Source organism: Silurus aristotelis (assembly GCF_946808225.1).
Source record: "Silurus aristotelis genome assembly, chromosome: 26".
NCBI classification, from domain to species: Eukaryota; Metazoa; Chordata; class Actinopteri; order Siluriformes; family Siluridae; genus Silurus; species Silurus aristotelis.
Window position 1 is genome coordinate 3,559,354 of NC_139599.1, and position 20,466 is coordinate 3,579,819.

Below are 20,466 nucleotides of genomic sequence, written 5' to 3' on the forward strand. Positions count from 1 at the left end.
TGTGTGTTGAAATTCTGCTAACAATTAAATTATAATAAAAATGCTTTTTTTTTATCTATTAATTTGCATGCAAATAAGCAAACAAAATGTTTATATCTATGGTTGTATATAATACTGTTTATTTTCCACAGATTTCTAATGAATTCCCATAAATTCCTGGGAAGTTTCCAACTTAACATATTTCCAAATTTCCCCAAATTTGATGTTTCTGGAAATTTTCCGCCTCTTTACAACCTAGGTATGACTGCTTTTATATTGTGTAGCTGCTTTTTCTCCTGATTTGTGGTCAATCCGTAAATCTTTTAAATAACATTCTGATCGCACGATTCTCCGATTTTGGACTGCTGAAGAGTTTGAGGGAGTTTGAATTCTTCATGCCTTATTAATAAGACCTACTGACATCAAGAGATTGTGTTTGAATTCACTACTGAGGTACATTTCAATACATACACTGTATGTACTTTTTGAACATCTCACTCAACATTTAGTCTCCATTCACTGTTATAAGAACCTCCACTCTTCTGGAAAGATGTTCCGTTAGTTTTTAGTGTGTACTTTACTAACACCCATGTAGCTAAATAAATCTAAAGTACTGATGTAGGTGAGGTGAGGAGGCCTGGGGTGTAGTCAGCGTTCACATTCATTCCAATAGTGTTGAAGGTCTAAGCTCTATAGCAGGGGATCCTACAGTATGTTTACACACTATAATACACACTTTCAAAATAGTCCCCTTGCACAGCAATACAGCGCCCCCAGATTTTCCTGCCACTTCTGTCCTGGTAGCCTTCTTTTTAAAGCGTGTCAAACACCTTCTGCGTTGCGTGCTGGATCTCTGCAGTGGTGTCTAGACGTCGATCTTTGAGCTGGATCTTCAGATCTCAAGAGGGCGAAGTCCGCAGGAGCAAAATCTGGTGAGTATTGGGGGTGCAGGAGTGAGATTGTGTTGTTTCTGGCAAAAGGTGATGCAGTTCGGTGCTTCCTGTGAAAGAAAATTCCTGTGCGTGCAGCCTTGTGCTGCTGTCTGTTTACTGTGTTACAAAACCAGCTTTGAAACTTTTTGATGCCACCTGTCTACACAGTATCTACACAGTGGTTGAGTCACCTATTTGGCACGTGTATGTAATTAAATGGCTTGTGTGGGTCTTCCAGCAGCTAAACATGCAAGGCACCTTTTTTTTATAATCTTTACTAGCTTGCTATATGTTATTAAATGATGCTAGCCACCACTTTTTCACTCAGATATTAGCTCTAGCTTATGTATCGTCTGTCTTTATTAAACAATTTGCACTCCACATGGTTTATCTTCTCTCCTGGCACTCGGGCAAACTTTTCAGTGGCGCCACAAGAACAGAAACAAGGAGCCAGCATTTCTAGCTGGCGGCTTCAAATCTCCAACTCGTCTTCTGTAAGCTCTTTAGAAAACACACTCTCGCTGATTGCCTCTTTGCTCCCGATAGTGTGTACAGTATATCTGCACGGCTAATCCAGGCTAGGACACTTCAGATGATCCTGTTACACTTTGAGAGGAAGATTAGCACTCAAGTTTACCTTCAGCTGGTTTTCATGACAGATTTGGGTTTTTTTTTTTGTAAGCTGAAGTGTATATAAGTGTTGCGTGGCGAAGCAACCAGACATGACGGGGATTCTCTATGCGTGAGGAAGGACGCTCACGGTCTTCATGAAGTGAAGTGTGGCGATGCTCTGTAGAACACGTCTCTCTGTACAGCTGTGAGCTTCGGGACATCTGTGAGTCAGCCATGGGGGAGAAATCGGAAGCCTCCGGGCCACCGCTGTGCGTCCAGATCCTTTCCACAGTGGCCCTGGTGTGTTTCGGGCTCTACTGCATCGCCAAGGGCGTCTCCTTCGGTTTCTTCAACTGGTGGTACATCCTCGGAGCCGCCACCCTCGTGGCCACCGGATTTGCCACGTTCCGGGTCTACGAGGTGTTCACGATCATGGCGCAGAGGGAAAAAGCTGAAGCTGACTCCTGCAGAAGAATGCCCTAAGATCATTTTCAAGGACTTCAGATTTGAGCTCATTTCCCATAACCTGCTGCTTGTATACTGTACAAATGGTAACTGAATACACTTTGGTTAAGGCAGAAAATGCTGAAATGCTGATTGATAATAGGATTAAAAACATAAATCCCATCTAAATTTTGTATCTTATTATGTCGTTTTTTTTGTTGTATTTAATATGCTGAACAGAGAGACAGTACTTCAAAGCTCATCTTTTGAAACCCATGGCTATATGAGATAGTTAGAGATCCATTAACCTGATTTCAGCTCAGTTTTATTACTTGATGATCAGCATTCAGAGCCTATTACTTCTAACCGATTCAAAAAAAGAGGTCGCCAAGTTACAATGGTTCGACTTACGATCTTTCGATCCTACAATGAAGATTGCGATACTGTAAAAATTCACATTTTCATGCTGCATTCTAATATTTGTACAATACGTTGGGACTCGTTGTACACGTCTCCTGCCTTGCGAGAAGCCTTACTTTCGCCAGCGGTCTCGTAATTTTCTCTGTTTTTTGCTTCAAAGCCTAATTTTAGCTTTTGTCTTTCTCCTTTTTAAAACAGATCACATTCATACTGTAAAGTTTATACATTACTGTTGTGTAAATTTCTGTTTTTCAAAATTATATACTGTAACTTGTTAAATTATGAACAAATAACAGTTTACTACCCCATAATAATCACCATTCTATAAGACTTCTGAGTAGGAAAGTCTATGATATTTTTAAGTTATGTTGGTTGGGTTATTGTAACTCCATCGTAATCAGAAAATTGTCAATAAATTGGTGGAAGCTCAGTGGTTAAGGCATTGAACTCTGGATGTTTTCTCATTCGAATCCCAGCATCACCAAGCTGCAACTGTTGGGCTTTTGAGCAAGGCTCTTAATCCTCAATTTCTCAGTTCTAAGTTGCTCTGGATAAGGGCATCTGCCAAAATATTGTGAATATAACTAATCACGTTGTTCCTTTCCTAATTGTCCTGCAGGGTTCTACAAGCAAATGCTGTGATCAACGTTTCTATCACAAAGTTCAAGTAACAATGCTCTCATTTTCTTGAAATTGTTTTTTAACCTGTCATTTTAAAAATACACTCAAGGCTCCTGAGTCACTGCTTGGCTTCAGAAGTAGTTTCCCTTCACACTTGGTGTCATAAAGTGAACTTTCTGGTCAACAAAAGTTTCACAACATCTTTGGAGTTCATCGATCTAAGTCTTAATAACATTGTAAAAGAAATAACTGGCCCTGATCTGGCTATTTTATCAGAAAGACTCCCACTAATCACAGATGTCACTTAGGTCATGTATAAGAAATAAGGCAGTTAATGCTCTCCTCTGAGCGTGTTGAACTTTTCCTCTGAGCATTGAAAGTCGAACAGTAGCTCTCCGCCAATCCTCGGGTTTGAACTTACAACCTTCCGGTTCTACAAATCATCTGAACTGCTGAGTAACTGCTGAGCAAGCAGCACTAATCGTATGGGATTTGTCCTAAAGTGCCTAATCAGCTCAATACTCCATAAATAAGGAGGCCCATCTCAGCGCAAAAACATCTGAGTGTGGACGACAATAACAGGAAAGCGTGAAGTGATCCACTGCTACATTTTGGATTCTTCCCTCGTGATTTGGGGGTTGATTAATAAAGGAAGCAGGGGGTGATTTAATATGGTTGTGTTGCAGTATTTCACAATGCTCTTACCCAAGTAATAGCATTTCACAAGAAGTTTATTGGTCCTTTAAAAGCCACTGAAAGTTATCCAATATTTTGCACAATGCCCAACATACAGCAGCCAAAACTTTCAAAATGGCCGCCATGTCCAGCTTAGGATTTTTAACACACATCTACAGCTTGGGCAGTTTACATACTGCAGAACAGCTTCCTCTCACACTCACTCACAAACACACACTTATTTACTCTCGCTCACACACTTGCATTCATTCACTCACTCATTCACGCCACCATTCATTCACTCACACACGCTCATTCATGCAATCACATTCTATCATTTATGCTCACTCTTTCCCTCACACACACACACATTTACTGGCACACACTCACTCACTCCTTCGTTCACCTACTTACACTCTCTCAATTACCCACTCATTCACTCCCTCATTTACCCACCCACTCATTCATTCATACACTCACTCATTCACTCACAAACTTTACTTACCCACCCACTCATTCACTTACACACTCATTCACTCTCTCACTCATTCACTCACACTCTCTCACTTACCCACTCACTCATTTACTCGCATACTCACTTATTCAGTCTCACACACACACACACACACACACACACACACAATCGCTCAGCATCACAAAGCAACACAAATGAGAATACACAGATGTATGATTCGATACTTTATCATAGTAATAAGAAAAGACACAATGTGTGCAAAAAAAATCTCTAGTCCGTGAATCCTGATCACAGGATTGCATAAACTTTATGATACATGTCCACTGCGCACTGGGAGGTAAAATCAGCCGGCCTCTTCAGCAGAGCAGTCGATTCCCGCATAGGTGAATTTTTCATACAGCGTCGTGTTCACATATGTCTGAGAGAGAGAGCGAGAAAAACAGAAAAGGTTCATGGGAAATGTTCGCTTTAATAACTGGCCATTGGATGAACACTGGGAGCAGAATCAAGAATCATTTTCACGTCACATTCAAGAGTTTCGTTTTTTTTATTACAATCACACTTAAACCCATTTAAACTCCTGCTCTGGCTTCTCAACATGACATAATGAAAGGTCAGGCTCTTTTTCACTGTATATCCAAAACTGAAACCAGAACTGGTTCACGTAGAAACCAACGTGACCTACCTTTCTCTCCTCCAGCATACGGTTGAGCGACACCAGGATCTGAGCGAACGATGGTCTCTCGTAAGGCTTCTCTCTCCAACACTGCCTCATGAGCTCATAGCTAAAAGAACCAGCATGAAAACACACTTATTAATATGTTCATTGAGTGACAATGAGATAGGAATAATGTCTAACAGCACACACACTTACACTTCATCGTCACAGTTGAGTGGTTTCTCCAGGCGATAACCCTGAGGCAGTTTCTCGTAAAGCTCAGCGCAGGTCATGCCACAGTAGGGCGTCCCACCTGCAAGCAAAAAAAAAAACACTTATGAAAAATACTTATAGAGAGTCTGTCCTGTTCAAATGTCTGTTATACACTGTATATACGTTTGTGAAACACCGAAACATCACACTCCTACATATGAGGTTCTTCCACAAACTGTAACCACAAAGTATGTGCTTCTTGTTGAACATCCCATTCCATATTCAGTCCCCATTTCCTGTTATAGGAACCTCCACTCTTCTGGGAAGACATTCCACTAGATTTTGGATTGTGCTTGTGGAGATTTGTGCTCATTCAGCCACAAAGGAACAATAAGAACCTTAATTTTCAAAAAAGCTCTTCAAGAAACTTACAAAAACCAACTTTTTTCCAAATCACTGCAAACTATATATTGATATGTTTGTAGACGCTCAACCATAAGATTAGTATGTGCTATTTAAACATCCTATTCCATATTCAATCCACATTTCCAGTTATTAGAACCTCCACTTCTCTGGGAAGATGTTCCACTACATTTTGGAGTGTGCTTGTGGAGATTTATGCTCAAGGTTGTTAGTATAATCATGTACTGATGTAGGTGAGGTGAGGAGGTCTGGGGTGCAGACAGCATTCACATTCACCCCAACAGGGTTCAGTAGGGTTGGAGCTCTATAGCAGAAGATCTTCCACTCCAACCCATGTATAGTATATAACATGGAGCTGGCTTTGTGCAGAGGAACATCGTCATGCTGGAACAGGTTTAGGTCTTGTAGTTCAAATTAGGAGAACATTTCATGCTAGATTTAATGTCATTCTATACAATTGTGTGGTAACACTTTTTGTGTTAGAACATTAAGCGGTCCACAATTCGGCAAAAAAGTGTCCCCTATAGTGTATATAATATCAAAAACACACAACAGGACATGCAGGAAAACCTTTAATGTTCGAGGTGCTGAGTCTTACTGAGAATAAATCCCTTTCTGACCAATCAGATTCGAGAATTAGGGTAGCTGATTGGTTAAGGCATTGGACTTTGGACCTGAAAGCTTGCGAGTTCAAATTCCAGTCACACTGAGCTGACACCTCTGGGCCCCTAAGCAAGGCCCCTAATCCCATAGCTGCTCTGTTGTATGAATAAGATAAATAAAGCACCTCAAAATGTCTCCTTATGGCAAAATATTGTACAGTGGAACCTCGATACTCGCGACCTTCGATAGTTCGCAACTTTTCATTTGGAACCGGACTGAGAGTAACTCTGGAAAAACCTGATAGTTTGTAGTAATAAATTACATAAAAATGTTTTTAAAAAACTATTTTATTATTCTATTATTTATTTCAAGTAGTAAATAAAACATTTATGACAAGTAATTCACAATTTCTGTTGTTTTTTTGATTCACAATTCCCTTGGAAAAAGGGACCATCAAAAGGAAAGTCAAATTTTTTGTTACTCTAAGGGGTCATAGAACGTAACCCCCGCGAGTATCGAGGTTACACTGTATATAAATATTGATAATTTTCCCATAACAGCACACGCTGGAGTGTTTTATTGCATATCTATATGTCAGTTTTTGTCTGTGAATAAGTCTTTCGTTTCCTCAGTATCACTGACAGCACCATTTTCCAGATGGACTTTTCATCTAAACTCTTCTCTCATACAGTTTGGAATTATGTTATGCAACAGTTTTGGTTTAATATGTGAAAATTAGATCTGATCTTATAAACACACCTAAACTCACCACCTCCCAGAGAAGCACTCCATATGACCACCTAGAAAAGTAAAAGAGAAGAAACAATTACTTCACTAATCTCTACTTTACATGTATTAAAGGTCTGAATTATTCATCATTCATCTTCCTGAGCCAGTCGAATGTGGAGTATCTTACACATCACTGTTGGTTGTGTACACACTGTAGTTGAGGGACTCTATGGCCATCCATCGCACAGGTAATCGGCCCTGGACACATAAAACACAGACGATTTCCTCGATTCATTAAGCTCTATAGTGCTGATATGATTACAGATTTCAAATATTATCTAACAAGAGATGAGATTACCATGGTCTTCTTCACGTACACCTCTTGTCCTCGCGAAAGCCCGAAATCGGCAATCTTTGCCACGTAGTTTTCACCCACTAGGATGTTTCTGGCTGCCAAGTCTCTGTGAATAAACTACAAGAAGCAGGAAATTATTTGAATTAAGGAAATACAAATCATAGTTGCATATTAAAAAAACATTATATGGACAAAAGTTTCTGGACTCCTAACTTTTCCCGCCATATTTAGTTCTTCACCAAACTGTTACCACAAACTTGTTTGAAGCACACTATTGTATAGAATGTCTTAGGATGCTGCCTCATATCTGCTTTACATGTGTTAGAATTGAAGATCTCCTGCTATAGAGCTCTGTCCTCAACCCTACTGAACACCTTTGGATTGAATGTGAACGCTGACTGCACCCCTCACATCACCTACTGTACATCGGTACCTGGCTTTACTAACACTCTCGTGGCTGAAATAATCTCCATCATTACACTTCAAAATCTGGTGGAAGATCTTCCCAGAAGAGTGGAGGTTATTGTAACAGCAAATTGGGATTCATTGTGGATTTGTATGCTCCAAAAAACACTGAAATCTTCTGCTCACAAACTTTATTCCATATAAGGGTTTTTGTTTTTGTAGGTAGGAGTGTGGTTTTGAAAAAGAGAAAGAAGAAGCTGATAAAGCACAATGTTCTTCATATATCTCAGTTAGGAAGTTGGGGTCAGAGTGCAGGGTCAGCCATGATACAAAACTCCTGACATGATATTGGACCAACAGCAATCTCTTCTTGTCAGTTACCCAGAACCTTTTCCACTGAGCCATTACTGCCCCAATTATCTCCACATGAACATCGTAAAACATTCTGGAAACCACCAGAATGAACCAGAAATTTACATTTACATCATCTCTTTCTCAGATTTATGTTGTTCAAATGACACAGTTGTAGTTAAACTGTATTTAGAGTAAAATTGTTTTCATTGGGTCTCTTCAACTTTCCTCAGTACAAAATGAGATGTGTGGAAAGTATTATTTCAGATTATTTCAAAATAATGATTATAATAATAATAAAAGTCATCACAGATACATCACAAAAAAAAAACAACAACTATCGCCTGAAAGCTATCCTGGAAAAATACATTTTAAGAGCAGATTTAAAAAAAGACAAAGCCTTGATTTGTCTAATCTCAATGGGGTGCACTAAACTAAAAGAAGAGAAGCAGAGATTACACCTTGGAGTTTGGACAGTTAAAACATGAGACAAGTTATGAGGTGCTATACCATTCCTAATAGGTCAGTATACGAATTTGTAAATCAATCCAGAATCTACCAGAAGAATCTACCACAAGATTTTCAGCACCCGAAAAAGATAAAATGGCGTGCAATCTTTCTGAGGGAAAAAAAAACGCAGTCTTTAACTCTATTCAGAATATGAAAGTGGAATGTGTCGATGTTTTCATAGGATCTGAGAATTTCTGCGCATTATGGAGAAACAGACCTGTTTCTGGCTCAGGTAGTCCATGCCTCGAGCGACGTCTGCGGCGAAGTGTAGGAGCTGCTGGGAGGTGAGCGTGGAGGCCGTGCTGTTAGCAATAGCAAAGGCCGGGTCTGTTTCCAGCACGCGGCTTTTCCGCAGGAAATCCAGCAGGTTGCCGTGAGGAGCGTATTCGATTGCCAGGTACAAATAACCTGAGAGAGAGATGCAGAGTTCGGCTGTGAGGTGAGCAACGGCAGCACAGCAAAAAATATATAAAAAAGCAGTAACTGCTCATGAAACATCAAGGAAAATGTTAATTATGAAAATGAGCTTCGATCCAGAAAAGCGACATATTACACACCTCGGTGCTCGCAGGCTCCCAGCAGGTTGATGATGTTGGGGTGATGACCTAGTTTACACAGCACCTCCAACTCACCCGCGAAGTCCCTGTGATCATCTTTGGAAGCGTATTCTGAGAAACACACGAATTCGGGGTAAGTATGCAATCATTTTTCCTCCAGATTTTTGTCTCACAAGTCTCCTAAAGGACAGAGAATAAAAAAAAAAATCTTTCACCCAGAGAGCATGAACAGATTTGGGTTTTTTGGGGGGGTTTTTTTTTTTGGAATCCTGGCCACGGATGCCTTTGGCATCATCAGGAATTTATCTTGCAACACAGTTTTAATTCTTCTTTGGGTTTCAATATTTTTCTTAACGCTCTAATGAAGGGGAATGAAGACACACACACCCTGAGTGGCTTCAAATAATATTGTCTTCCTATACATCCTGCATTTCCACCAACCAAGTCAGGATGGAGTGATGACCATTCAGTCACTGTGATCTGGAACATCAAATCATCACTACTGCTGATTTATTGGTAAAAATGTTTTAGTTTTTATCTCATCAAAATGATTCCTAAAAATATATCAAGATAAAACATAATTTCTTCTCATAATAGGCAAAACGTCCTCCTGGCGTATTTTCGGTTACATGCTGCCGAAGGTTAATGCTTTTACTGGTGCTTTCTATGCTTCAAAGTGGACAAAGATTTCAAGTCTATTACAAATAAAAGCAGAACATTTAGAGATTTATTCCATTCTAAAAACTGGACACTAAACCAGTATGATAACCTACTACACTCCTCACCTTTCATCCGCTTGATGGCAGCATCCATCCTCAGGCCGTCTTTCTTAATCCGAGCCTTGAGCACCTGGCCGAAATTTCCTTCTCCGATCACATCCTGGAACTTGATGTCACTCCACTCCAGCATGGGGTAGGACACGGCCTGTGTCGAGCTCGTCGCTTTCTTCTGAACGTTTAAAGACCCGGAGCTAAACTGGACCACAGGTTCCTCTCTCTGAGAGATGAGAGACATCACTGTTAGAGACAAAACGCATGCGTGATCCTGCAACAGCTGAGTTTATGCAGAATCCTAAGAGGTTGGAAAGGAAGTGTAAGCGTGCAGTGGTTTGCATGCTCTTTACACTCTGAAGTACTTGTAAAAAGTAAAACTTGAAACAAGATCATTTCAAGATTTCTATGGCTTTTCATCAAAAATGAAAATAAATAAATAATGTAAATAAATAAAAAAAAGAATTCAAAAATAAATAAGTCAAAATGTATATATATTATATATTATATATGTATACTTGTATGTACTTTTATACCTTAATAAATCAATAAGTAAAATAATTGAAAAATAAATACATTTTACAATTTATATGTATTATATATTTATAATTGTATGTACTTTTATACCTCAATAAATAATTAGTATAAATAAATATATTAATAAAAAAATAAATACATTTCACAATTTATATATATTATATATTTATACTTGTATATTTATTTATTTATTTATTTTTTATTATAAAATGTATTTTGGAAATGTTAGTATTTTTCATTTTATAATAATATTAATAATAATAATAAAAGTCAAAAAATATATAGCTACTATGTCATCCTTAAAGGTTGGACCAGCCAAATATCTCCATAATGTCTAAGTCAGATATTGTCAAATATTCCTATGCTTTTGGGAACACTTGGTGCCCAGTAAGGAAAAAAAAAACCTCTCCCAATAAACACACACACACACACCATGCGGCTCTGTAAGGAGGCTCTCTTGAGCTGGAGAACGATGCAGAAAGCCAGCAGGATGGTGAGACAGGTCATTCCAGCAGATCCCAGAATGGCATAAAACAGCATGTTTCCATCAGCTCTGAACCCATGCAAACCTAAAACACAGAATATACACAGCTGTTTAATAGAAACCTTTTACAAGTATACATCCTGTTTGTGTGTGTGTGTGTGTGTGTGTGTGCGCACGCGCACGTGTGTCCTCACGTAAGCTCTCCTGTAGTGTGAGTGTCCTCAGAAACACCTCTTCCTTCTTCTTGCTCTCCCCCATGTTATTAATAGTCCAGAGATGCAGTTGATATTCAGTGTTTGTCCTCAGACCTCTCAGCATGAAGTGCATGGAATTCTGGAACGGCTGCACTTCCAGATCCACCTGCTGGCTGTACACCGCCTCCACCTTCTCCTGGTAACGAATGATCACCTTGGAGATGGAGTGGCCCTCAGCGATGGACCAGGTGAGGATGGCTGAGGAATCGGTGATGTTCGAGGTGGAGACATCAGATGGAGCAGGAGGAGGTTCTGCATAAATAAATAAAAAATGGGGATGTGAGAATTGAGCTTCTGAGTAAATGACTGATCATATTTCAAGATCATTTCTACCATTATGTCTAAAGCAACATGCTCTTATTGATTTAAAGCTTTGAGGGTCCTTCAGTTGTCTTTTGAGGGAAAAGAAATAAAAGAACGAAAACTAATATATATAAGGGACAGTGTTATGCTGGAACAGCTAAATGTTATGCTACTGCATCCACAGACATCCTAAACAATTGTGTGGTAACAGTTTGGGGAAGAACCACATACGGTTGGAAAAGTCAGGAGTCCCAATGCTTTTGTCCATATAGTGTCTAAATACAAAAATAGATTCTTGAAGAGTTCTTTAAGGAAACGGGAAAATAATTACGGGTGTTTGGAGTTGCTTGTGATTTTTGGAAATATTTTTGGTTCCACCTTGCTCTCTGATCGTCTGTTTGATCACTGCCCAAGTTCCTGTTTCTCAATCTCGTGTATCGTCTGATGGTCTGCAATCTGCTAGTCTTTTTAATCAAACAGCATTTCCTGCTTCTGTCACTATCTCTGCTGCCTGACTGCTGACATTTGGATCCAAACCAATACAGACGGCAAAAATGTATCTTTTTTTATCTGATTTTGTTGGATTAATTAGTTAATTAAGGGTTTATTTATTAACCAAAACATTTCATTTCTTTTTTTTTATTAATATGAATTATTAGAAAATATATAATTAATTTAAAAAAAGTTTTAATTAAACTTCAAATGGTGAATCATTATTTTGTTAGTACAAATTTTACTGTTGAAATATTTCATTCCTTTTAGTATCTGATTTTGTTGAATTAATCAATTCAGTGAGGGTTTAAAAAATTAATTACTGTAATTGCTGCTTTTATTTATATGAATATGAACGAATTAATAAGAAAAAAAAGTATTATTAATTAATTAATTTAACGGTTTAATTGCATTTTTTTAATCATATGAATTAGTAACTATATAACTGATTAGAAACTTTTAAATCAACTTTAAATGTGAGCAATTCTTTATTTAATTTCCTAATAAAACTTTTTTTAAATTAATGTACTAAAATGGATAAAAAAAAAAATCTTCTATTTATTTGCTTTTATCTAGCATATATTACATTTACATGTAGTTGTTCCTGAAAAGTTCACTAATGGTGGTAGAACAGTCTCACATTTAGCTCTTATTTGTAGTAGTTTAGCTCCAGTTCTGTCCCACCTCATGAAGATTATAGACCTTCAAAGAAATAGATGCCGACCCCGCAAACATCCCGAACCATTAAGAGACGTATCAGCGCCATTTGGATTCCACTTCATGTGGAGTTTGGACATTGGACCTCTTTGAGTGTTTAAAGGCTCTGGCATGGAGAAGCTGGTGTTGGAGCTATGATCTCAGATGTCAAATTATTTTATGGGTTGCTTAGTAGCTCCTGGTTCCATAACCTCAAACGACTGTATAAAACAGTAGAAAGGACCTTACTCATAATCTAACACTCTGGTGCTCATGTTAGTTCTCACTTTCCAGTGTTTTGTATTGTTTTTAAAATTTATAATCACACTCTTGATATCACCCAAATGAGGATGGGTTCCCTTTTGAGTCTGGTTCCTCTTAAGATTTCTTCCTTGCCACAGTCGCCCTCAGGCTGCTCATCAGGGATTAATACACTTCTTCTTCTTCTTTTGGCTTCTCCCATTAAGGGTCGCCACAGCGGATCATCCGTCTCCATACCCCCCTGTCCTCTACATCTGTCTCTTTCAAACCAACTACCTGCATGTCTTCCCTCACCACATCCATAAACCTCCTCTTTTCCTCCCTTCTGGTGGCTCCATCCTCAGTCCCATATCCCTCCTCTGCACATGTCCAAACCATCTCAATCTCGCCTCCCTCACCTTGTCTCCAAAACATTATTTAATTCTGTAAAACTGCTTTGATACAATGCCCAATGTGAAAAGGCTACAGAAATTAACTTGAACTTGAACTTTAACGTGTATCGCAATTATACAACTAAGCAGTTGAGGTTTAATCCCCAGCAGGTTTATAAGGCTGCGATTTGAACTCACAACCTTCCAAGCAAAAGCATTTCCCATATTATTATTAAGTCTATTATTTCTGCACAGCTTCTGGGAAATGTCGAAACTGACAGAGATAAAACAGAAGCTATTAATACCTACGAGTATATATATAAATTACCGTTAATGGCAAGTAAGTAGAAGCATCAAAAAACATTACCATGAACCCATAAGAACCAGTGACTCCTAATAATCCTGGTATCAGTATTCGTAACAGTATCAGTTTCAGTACCAGTATATGTATAAAATTTCTTATGAAAATTGATTTCAAACCTTGAATGGAGATGTGTAAAAGTTAAAGAATAGTTCTAATTGAAAGTTTCTAAACTTCATATATCACCTGGTCCTATAACAAAATCAAAACATTTCCAAAACAATCTCCCAACATTAGACTGAGCCCCTAATTTACCATTGCTGAAGGTCCAGGCGCTGACCGTGGGGCAGAAGTGACCTGCTGCTTTGCTGTTCAGACTGACCCTGCACTTGTACTTGTGTCTGGGTCTCAGATTGTTTAGCTGGATGCCGGTGGAGTTTAGAGGCAGCTGGAACCTCTGTGGCATGTCGGAGTCCTCCACCTGTTCACACTCCACATCGTAACACCAGTCATCTTTAGCCAGATCTGTGGATGGAGCAGAATCCCAGGACAGGGACAGAGACGTCTGATTCACCGGGGTCAGTTTCAGTCCTGTAGGGAGAGTCACATCTGCAGGAGAGAGAGAGAGGAACACATTTTACTCTCTTAATAAATGTAGGAATGCAGAAATATGGTTTATTACGAATGTATGGCTGAAGATTAAAAAAAACCTTCTTTAGTTAAAATGTCAGAAAAACTATTTACAGTGTAAATGTGCAGCACAAAATCATATTTAATACAGTTTTATACCTGAAATCTACATTTTTTTATTATTATTTGTAATAATTATGCTAAATATATATCTTGTTTAATATTCAGAATACTATGGTGGAAATGTGTGCCAAAAAAGTTCACATGCACCTCTTATCATATACTACATTCTGTATTATTTTTATTTTATTTTTTTCCTGTGATTATTTTATTATTTTATTTCATCCTGATTCTGTAACTACAATTTTTTTAAAATGTATATTTAATTTCATGATTTTTTTCTTAGTTTTTAACTAACCTTCTTTTCTAAAAACAGGATTGTGTGTGTGTGTGTGTGTGTGTGTGTATTACCAAGTTTCTGTGTATAGAAAGTAGCATTAGGTCCTATTTTTCCTGCGCCTCCGGGTCCTTCCCGACTTAATCTCACACCTATGATGTACTGAGTCATTGGGGAGAGATTCTCCAGCTTCACCTGCAATCCAATCACTTTATACACACAGACACACACACACACACACACACACAAATATACAGGTTTCATTACCACATTGTGATCACACAACTATACACAAGTACACTAAACTTTCTTTTCGGCTTCTCCCGTTAGGGGTCGCCACAGCGGATCCTCCACACGTTTGATTTGGCACATGTTTTACGCTGGATGCCCTTCCTAACGCAACCCTCCCCAATTTATCCGGGCTTGGGACCGGCACTGAGAGTGGCTGGGGATGGTTCCCTGACCGGGAATCGAACCCGGGTCGCAGCGGTGGGAGCGCTGCATCTTAACCACTAGACCACCAGGGGACCTAACTATACACAAGTACACTACACAACCCAAAAGTGCATGTACATGTAGTCAATCACAGACATATTGCTTGTTGTACATCCCTTTCCTGATTAAGTTCCCCTCTGGCTGTGATAATCAGATTCACTCTTCTAGAAAGGCTTTCCACTAAATTTTGGAGCAAAATTAGGTTGTATTGGTATAAAGGGTTTGATCTGGTTTGACATTTGGCAGCAGTAGAATCACCCTAAATTGACTTTTTTTTTAGTCTGAAATTTGATGGCAGTTCAAAATGTCTAAAAAATAAAAGAATATATATTGTATATATTTTATATATATTTTAGTATATAGTTTATTTGATACTATTGTTCAGGTTCTAAAAATATTAGTGCATTGAATCTGTTCTTGATTAGATCAGACCTGTTTCGGTTCTAATGCATTTTGTTATGTACCAGGTTGTTGTAGCTGTTATGTTTTAGGTAAAATAACACATAGTACTATGTGAAAGATGCATCATGCAGTTGTTGTACATTCTGTATAAATTCTGGACAATTATATATGTATATAATTGTGTATTTATTGTATATCCTAGATTGTCTTCATATCTATATATCATCTGTATTATGTATATATATATATTTATTTATTTATTTATCTGCAGTTTGCACAATTGCTACTATTTGCACTGGTAAATGCCAAACTGCATTTTGATACTGTGTACTATGCAATATCAATACATTTCTTTATTGTAAAAAGTATTTTTATAAAAAGTGTCTTTATTAATGTGTCTATCTATCTAACTGAGTGGTCTAATCCCTGATTGACGCTACTACTTTTAAAACATTTCAAACAGATCTGTGGTTCAAACTCTAGTAAAGAGACTAGTTCTGAGGGAATTCAATACTGTGAAGGTGTAAAATTATGAACAGTATTTAAGGGTTAAACTCTTTGATTAATGTAAAATGAAATATGTTACGTAAGGAGAGAATGCTGCTACCTTCCACCGTGTTCCACCGTGACGAATTGGCCTGCTTGTAGGTCACGTTGACTGAGGTGACAGGTCCATCCCCAGTGTATAGATCCTTATTGACCTGCACTACAAGATGGTACGGCCCACTGCTGTTTAGGGTAGGAGGGTACTGCGGCTGTGGAGGAACTGAAACACACACTAACGTCAAGTTTTTGACCTCCGAACTCGCATTAGGTATCGAGTCACGTTAAGCAACACTTCATTAGAAGAGATAACATCTGAGATTCGTCTGTCATCCAGCGGCTTAGTCTGGAACCTCTCGGTTTAAAATGCAGAAGAATTTCGGACAAGATGATAATCTGAGCTAGGAGAAGACGTTTTGTGTTTGTTAAAGATTATCAGTGGGACAGAGTGAAAAGTTCACTGAGAAGGTTTCGGTCAAATTGTAAGTTAAATCCATTTGAATTACAAATACTAAGTAGTAAATAGGTCTAAACCACTGAGAAATCACCCTCTTACAAATTAAACAATTTCTTTCGTTAATATATATATATATATATATATATATATATATATATATATATATATATATATATATATATATATATACTATACAATACGATACGATACGATACGATACATTAAAGATATATATGACACAGCTTCTGATGCGATTCAATGCAATGCAATGGATTCTGATGCTTTTTTTTTAATGTTCTCACCTTTAACATTGACAAGGAACACTTTCTCCACTGCACTGCTGGTGGTCTTCACCTGACAGACCCAACGTCCACTGTCAGTCTCCGTTATCCTGTCCACCCTAAACACGGATGTACTTTGGTCACCCACGGTCTCTGTGTCCACGGCCTTGTCCAACAACACAGAAAGACAGGAAAAATGAAAGAAAGTACACAATCATGTGACCTGTCCGTTCCTTTATGCTTTGTTTTAATGAGTCTTATTGATGCTGTATGTTGATGTTGAGAACACAGGAGCTACAATGGATGTATAACCACTCGATGCTAACAAAAAAAAAAAAGGATGGCATGCTAACATGAGCTTATGCTGGTGAGATACATAAAACCAATGATTTCTAACCTTCAATTTCACTGTACCCAGTTGAAGGTTTCTGACTTCTGAATTACTTTCATGTAACTAAATGAACAAATGAGGTAGGATCACTGAATCTTACATGTACAATGCTCTTGTCTGGTTTGAGCAGGATGATTTCTCCATGTAGAGGTGCTGGTTGGCCCTGGACAGAGCAATTCACAGTGTATGCTGCTCCATAGTTCAGGTTTGTATCACTCAGGCTGCTAGCGATGACTGGATCTTTGTCTGATATCAACCAAACAACAAATGAGGTATTTCATTTTTGCACAAATATTTTCTTGACAATACGATAAAGAATACAGCAATTTTTTTTTATGTTTTGCTCTTGCCTTCTTTCTCACACCGGGCGCCATGTCTCCTAGGACACACACACCCTTTAAAACGGTCGCATCCCACGCCCTTGTCACACGCACACTGCAGTTTGCATCCGGCGCCGTAGTACCCCGGAGCACACGCTGCAGACATGAACAGCATGAATTTTCCACATATATAGTATCGAAATAAACATCTGATCAGGAGAAAAAAATACATCACTCGTACCCTCGCTGCAGTTCAGACCCTTCCACCCAGAGGCGCACGAGCAGCCGTATGGATCTCTCAGGCAGAACACCAGCGAGCGACACTTGCCGCCTAAACAGCGTTCCTTACACGTCTTCCCGAAGCGGCCCTCACCGCACACTGCATACACACATCAATTTCATGACATTGCAACATTTCCTAATATCTTGAATATCATCAAGGGTCAGTCATTTTGGAAATCACTATAGAATATAACTATAATCCAGTAATTTTTTCACTCCTGTTGAAATGTTTAATGGTGTCAGGATTATGGACAGGAACTACGTTTCCCATTGACTACACACTGCACGCTCAAGTTTCTGCAGCTGACTTACATTAACTGTTAATTGGCACTTGTATATAACATTTCACGCTCCTCTTTTTCTCAATTTAGTCTTTCCAAGGTTGTTATTCAGTCTTCATGCTGAAGTTATGGCTTTTTTGTTCATTTCTGGAATAGATTTAGGCCTTCTAGTCCAAATAAATTGAAGAATTTGATGCTACTGCATCCAAAATTTACTGTACTGTAATTCGTTACTGCATTGAAGTAGCTTTTTCACGTATCTGTACTTTACTGAATTGTTTCCAGACTTTTACTTTAACTTCACTACATTCTCACTTTTTACTCAGAAACATTTTGCGAAATCAGCCGTTCCTTTTGATTTATGAGCGGAAAAAAAAACGTAACTGGTCAATCAGACAATAAGCCGCTAATTAGAGTCGCGCGCGCGCTCTGTTTTAGACTTGTTTTAATTGGCGCTTTGTGTATCTACTGAACATTTAGCAGAACATTAAGAGAGGAATAAATGATGGAGGAAACTTCTGACTCCAACTCGCCACAACACCTGTGGCCTCATTTGCATTATTTTTTTAAATACTTGAAAATAAGGTTTTGGGCTCATGCTAATTTTAAAAGATATCAATCAGTGTTTGACAACAGTGTTTGTCAGTGTTGATTAAGCAAAGGGTCTTGTGACTAAAAAGTTATAGAAACATTATAGCTATTAAATAAAGTAAATCAGAGTACTTTGGATACTTAAGTAAATTTGACGCAAATACTTTTGTACTTTTACTCAAGTGAAAGTTTAAAGGGACACGTATACCGAATTGATCTCTACTTTAACTCAACTACATTGTTTGTGTACTTCATCCACCACTGCCAAAAACCCAACATTGCTACCAAGTTGGGGAGGAGCCACATGTGTCCCAATGCTTCAGTTATTCTGACAGGTTTGTAGGCCAGATACTCCTTCTCATGCTCAGGAAGTGTTTCCACTTTTTGCAAAAACTTCCTGCTTTCGGATTTGTCTTTGATGAATTAGTTTCACAATAAAAAAAGAGAACGTCAATGGACTGTTTGCAGTTCTTTATACTATAACTGATTAGTTGTTTTTGGTTTGAGCCTTTGGAAGGATTTTTGTCATTCATATTTTACTATTTTATTCCCAGTTTTGACATTTAATATCGTTAAGCCTGAGAGAAGCAAAATCCACGAGATATTTAAAACCCTGAGTGCGCTGAGTGTGTTACCTGTCTCACAGCTGGGACCCTTGAAGCCGGGCGGACAGATGCACTCTCCTGTTTTATCATCACACACTCCTCCATTTGTACATGCTGGGCATTGTTTAGTGCAGTCAGAACCCCACAGGCCTGCCCTGCAGTCTAAACACACACACACACACACACACACACACACACACATGTAGTACATGTATATATGTTATATACTATTAGTTCATAGAAAATTCCAGATCTTTTGTTAAGTAAGTTAAGCGAATAACTGAAGCACTGACTTCTGACAATGAGGTGAGTGATGGCGGATGCCGACCGTCCTTCTGACATGTAACGGATGGTGTAGAGTCCTGCATGGGACAGCTTCACATCGTTAATGAAATAGGGAACCAAATCCATGATGTCTTCTTTAGGCACGGAGTGTGCGAAAAAGTCTTTGGTACAGGAAGAACAGGAAGAGAAGAATGAGTTCAAATTAAGAGAAATTGCATGAAATGCACTTTAACTCTTACTAAAGTTGAACAAATCAGATCAGACCGTGTTTGAATTTGTTCCCATTAACATATGGCTTGCTAGAAGTGTGTAAATATCGGTGTGTGAGTTGTGTGAGACTCCAAAAGAACTACCAACATGGAAATCTCACTCTTATTAGGTTTAATGTAAGATCCATGTTCAGTTACAGGTATTAATTTGTATTCTTCAGTGCTCTGTATCAGGGTTCAAGGAAAAATCGATCAAAATCTTTTCTTTAGTAATCCATTTTGGGGAAGGCTTAAATATTTTATGTAGAAATAAGTGCTACATTTACAACCTAAATGCTAATATTTGTTACAAGAAATTGTAATTATTTATTTCCAACAGTTTATTCTCTTCATTTCAGACGTGTATGTGGATGTTAGATTTTTTGGTCCAATCAGATTTCAGCCTCTATGTGCTGCCATGTCAATCTTATCTGCCCAGGGCCTTCACAATCAGTAGTGCTGGCCGATGTACCTTAGACTATATTAGCAGTGGGTCTGTTTCTTTAACCAATCAGATTTCAAATTCGCCTCACAGGGCTAGCTGGCTGGCCGAGAATAGCATCAGCAGTTTTCCATCCTCTGATTGGTTGGTCAGAGGGAAACTGTTACAGTCAAGTTCGACAAGCAAAACACGTCTGCAGCTCTGCACAAATTACTGCATCCGAGTTTTTTACCCCCACAATGGCTGAGGGAGGAAGAGAAATTTATTTGGTCTCGGGGCATTCTTACAAATCAATTTTCAAGAAAAGCTAGATATTGTGAGGAGGTCGGCCAACCCCGAAGCTAGCTATCGTGTCTCAGGCCAGGAAAGGGTTTGTTCACCACTT

The 20,466-nt window shown here is 38.5% G+C and overlaps 1 protein-coding gene across 1 annotated transcript in view; it reads right to left on the reverse strand.

Annotated features, from left to right (window-relative positions):
• Nucleotides 1–3,721: 3,721 nt before the first annotated feature.
• The window catches only part of tek (TEK tyrosine kinase, endothelial), a 28,816-nt gene continuing 12,071 nt past the window's right edge, over nucleotides 3,722–20,466 (reverse strand). Inside the window, exons 4-23 of the mRNA XM_083531094.1 lie at nucleotides 19,400–19,552; nucleotides 19,137–19,268; nucleotides 17,589–17,726; nucleotides 17,378–17,503; nucleotides 17,128–17,273; nucleotides 16,658–16,802; nucleotides 15,963–16,121; nucleotides 14,533–14,667; nucleotides 13,747–14,040; nucleotides 10,948–11,259; nucleotides 10,702–10,838; nucleotides 9,748–9,958; nucleotides 8,963–9,073; nucleotides 8,623–8,813; nucleotides 7,143–7,256; nucleotides 6,972–7,042; nucleotides 6,815–6,855; nucleotides 5,033–5,129; nucleotides 4,844–4,943; nucleotides 3,722–4,576 (exon numbers count right to left, since the gene is read on the reverse strand). Coding sequence (XP_083387220.1) covers nucleotides 4,502–4,576; nucleotides 4,844–4,943; nucleotides 5,033–5,129; nucleotides 6,815–6,855; nucleotides 6,972–7,042; nucleotides 7,143–7,256; nucleotides 8,623–8,813; nucleotides 8,963–9,073; nucleotides 9,748–9,958; nucleotides 10,702–10,838; nucleotides 10,948–11,259; nucleotides 13,747–14,040; nucleotides 14,533–14,667; nucleotides 15,963–16,121; nucleotides 16,658–16,802; nucleotides 17,128–17,273; nucleotides 17,378–17,503; nucleotides 17,589–17,726; nucleotides 19,137–19,268; nucleotides 19,400–19,552 — 2,888 coding nt within the window. The 3' untranslated portion in view covers nucleotides 3,722–4,501. The remainder of the gene's footprint in view (nucleotides 4,577–4,843; nucleotides 4,944–5,032; nucleotides 5,130–6,814; nucleotides 6,856–6,971; nucleotides 7,043–7,142; nucleotides 7,257–8,622; nucleotides 8,814–8,962; nucleotides 9,074–9,747; nucleotides 9,959–10,701; nucleotides 10,839–10,947; nucleotides 11,260–13,746; nucleotides 14,041–14,532; nucleotides 14,668–15,962; nucleotides 16,122–16,657; nucleotides 16,803–17,127; nucleotides 17,274–17,377; nucleotides 17,504–17,588; nucleotides 17,727–19,136; nucleotides 19,269–19,399; nucleotides 19,553–20,466) is intronic.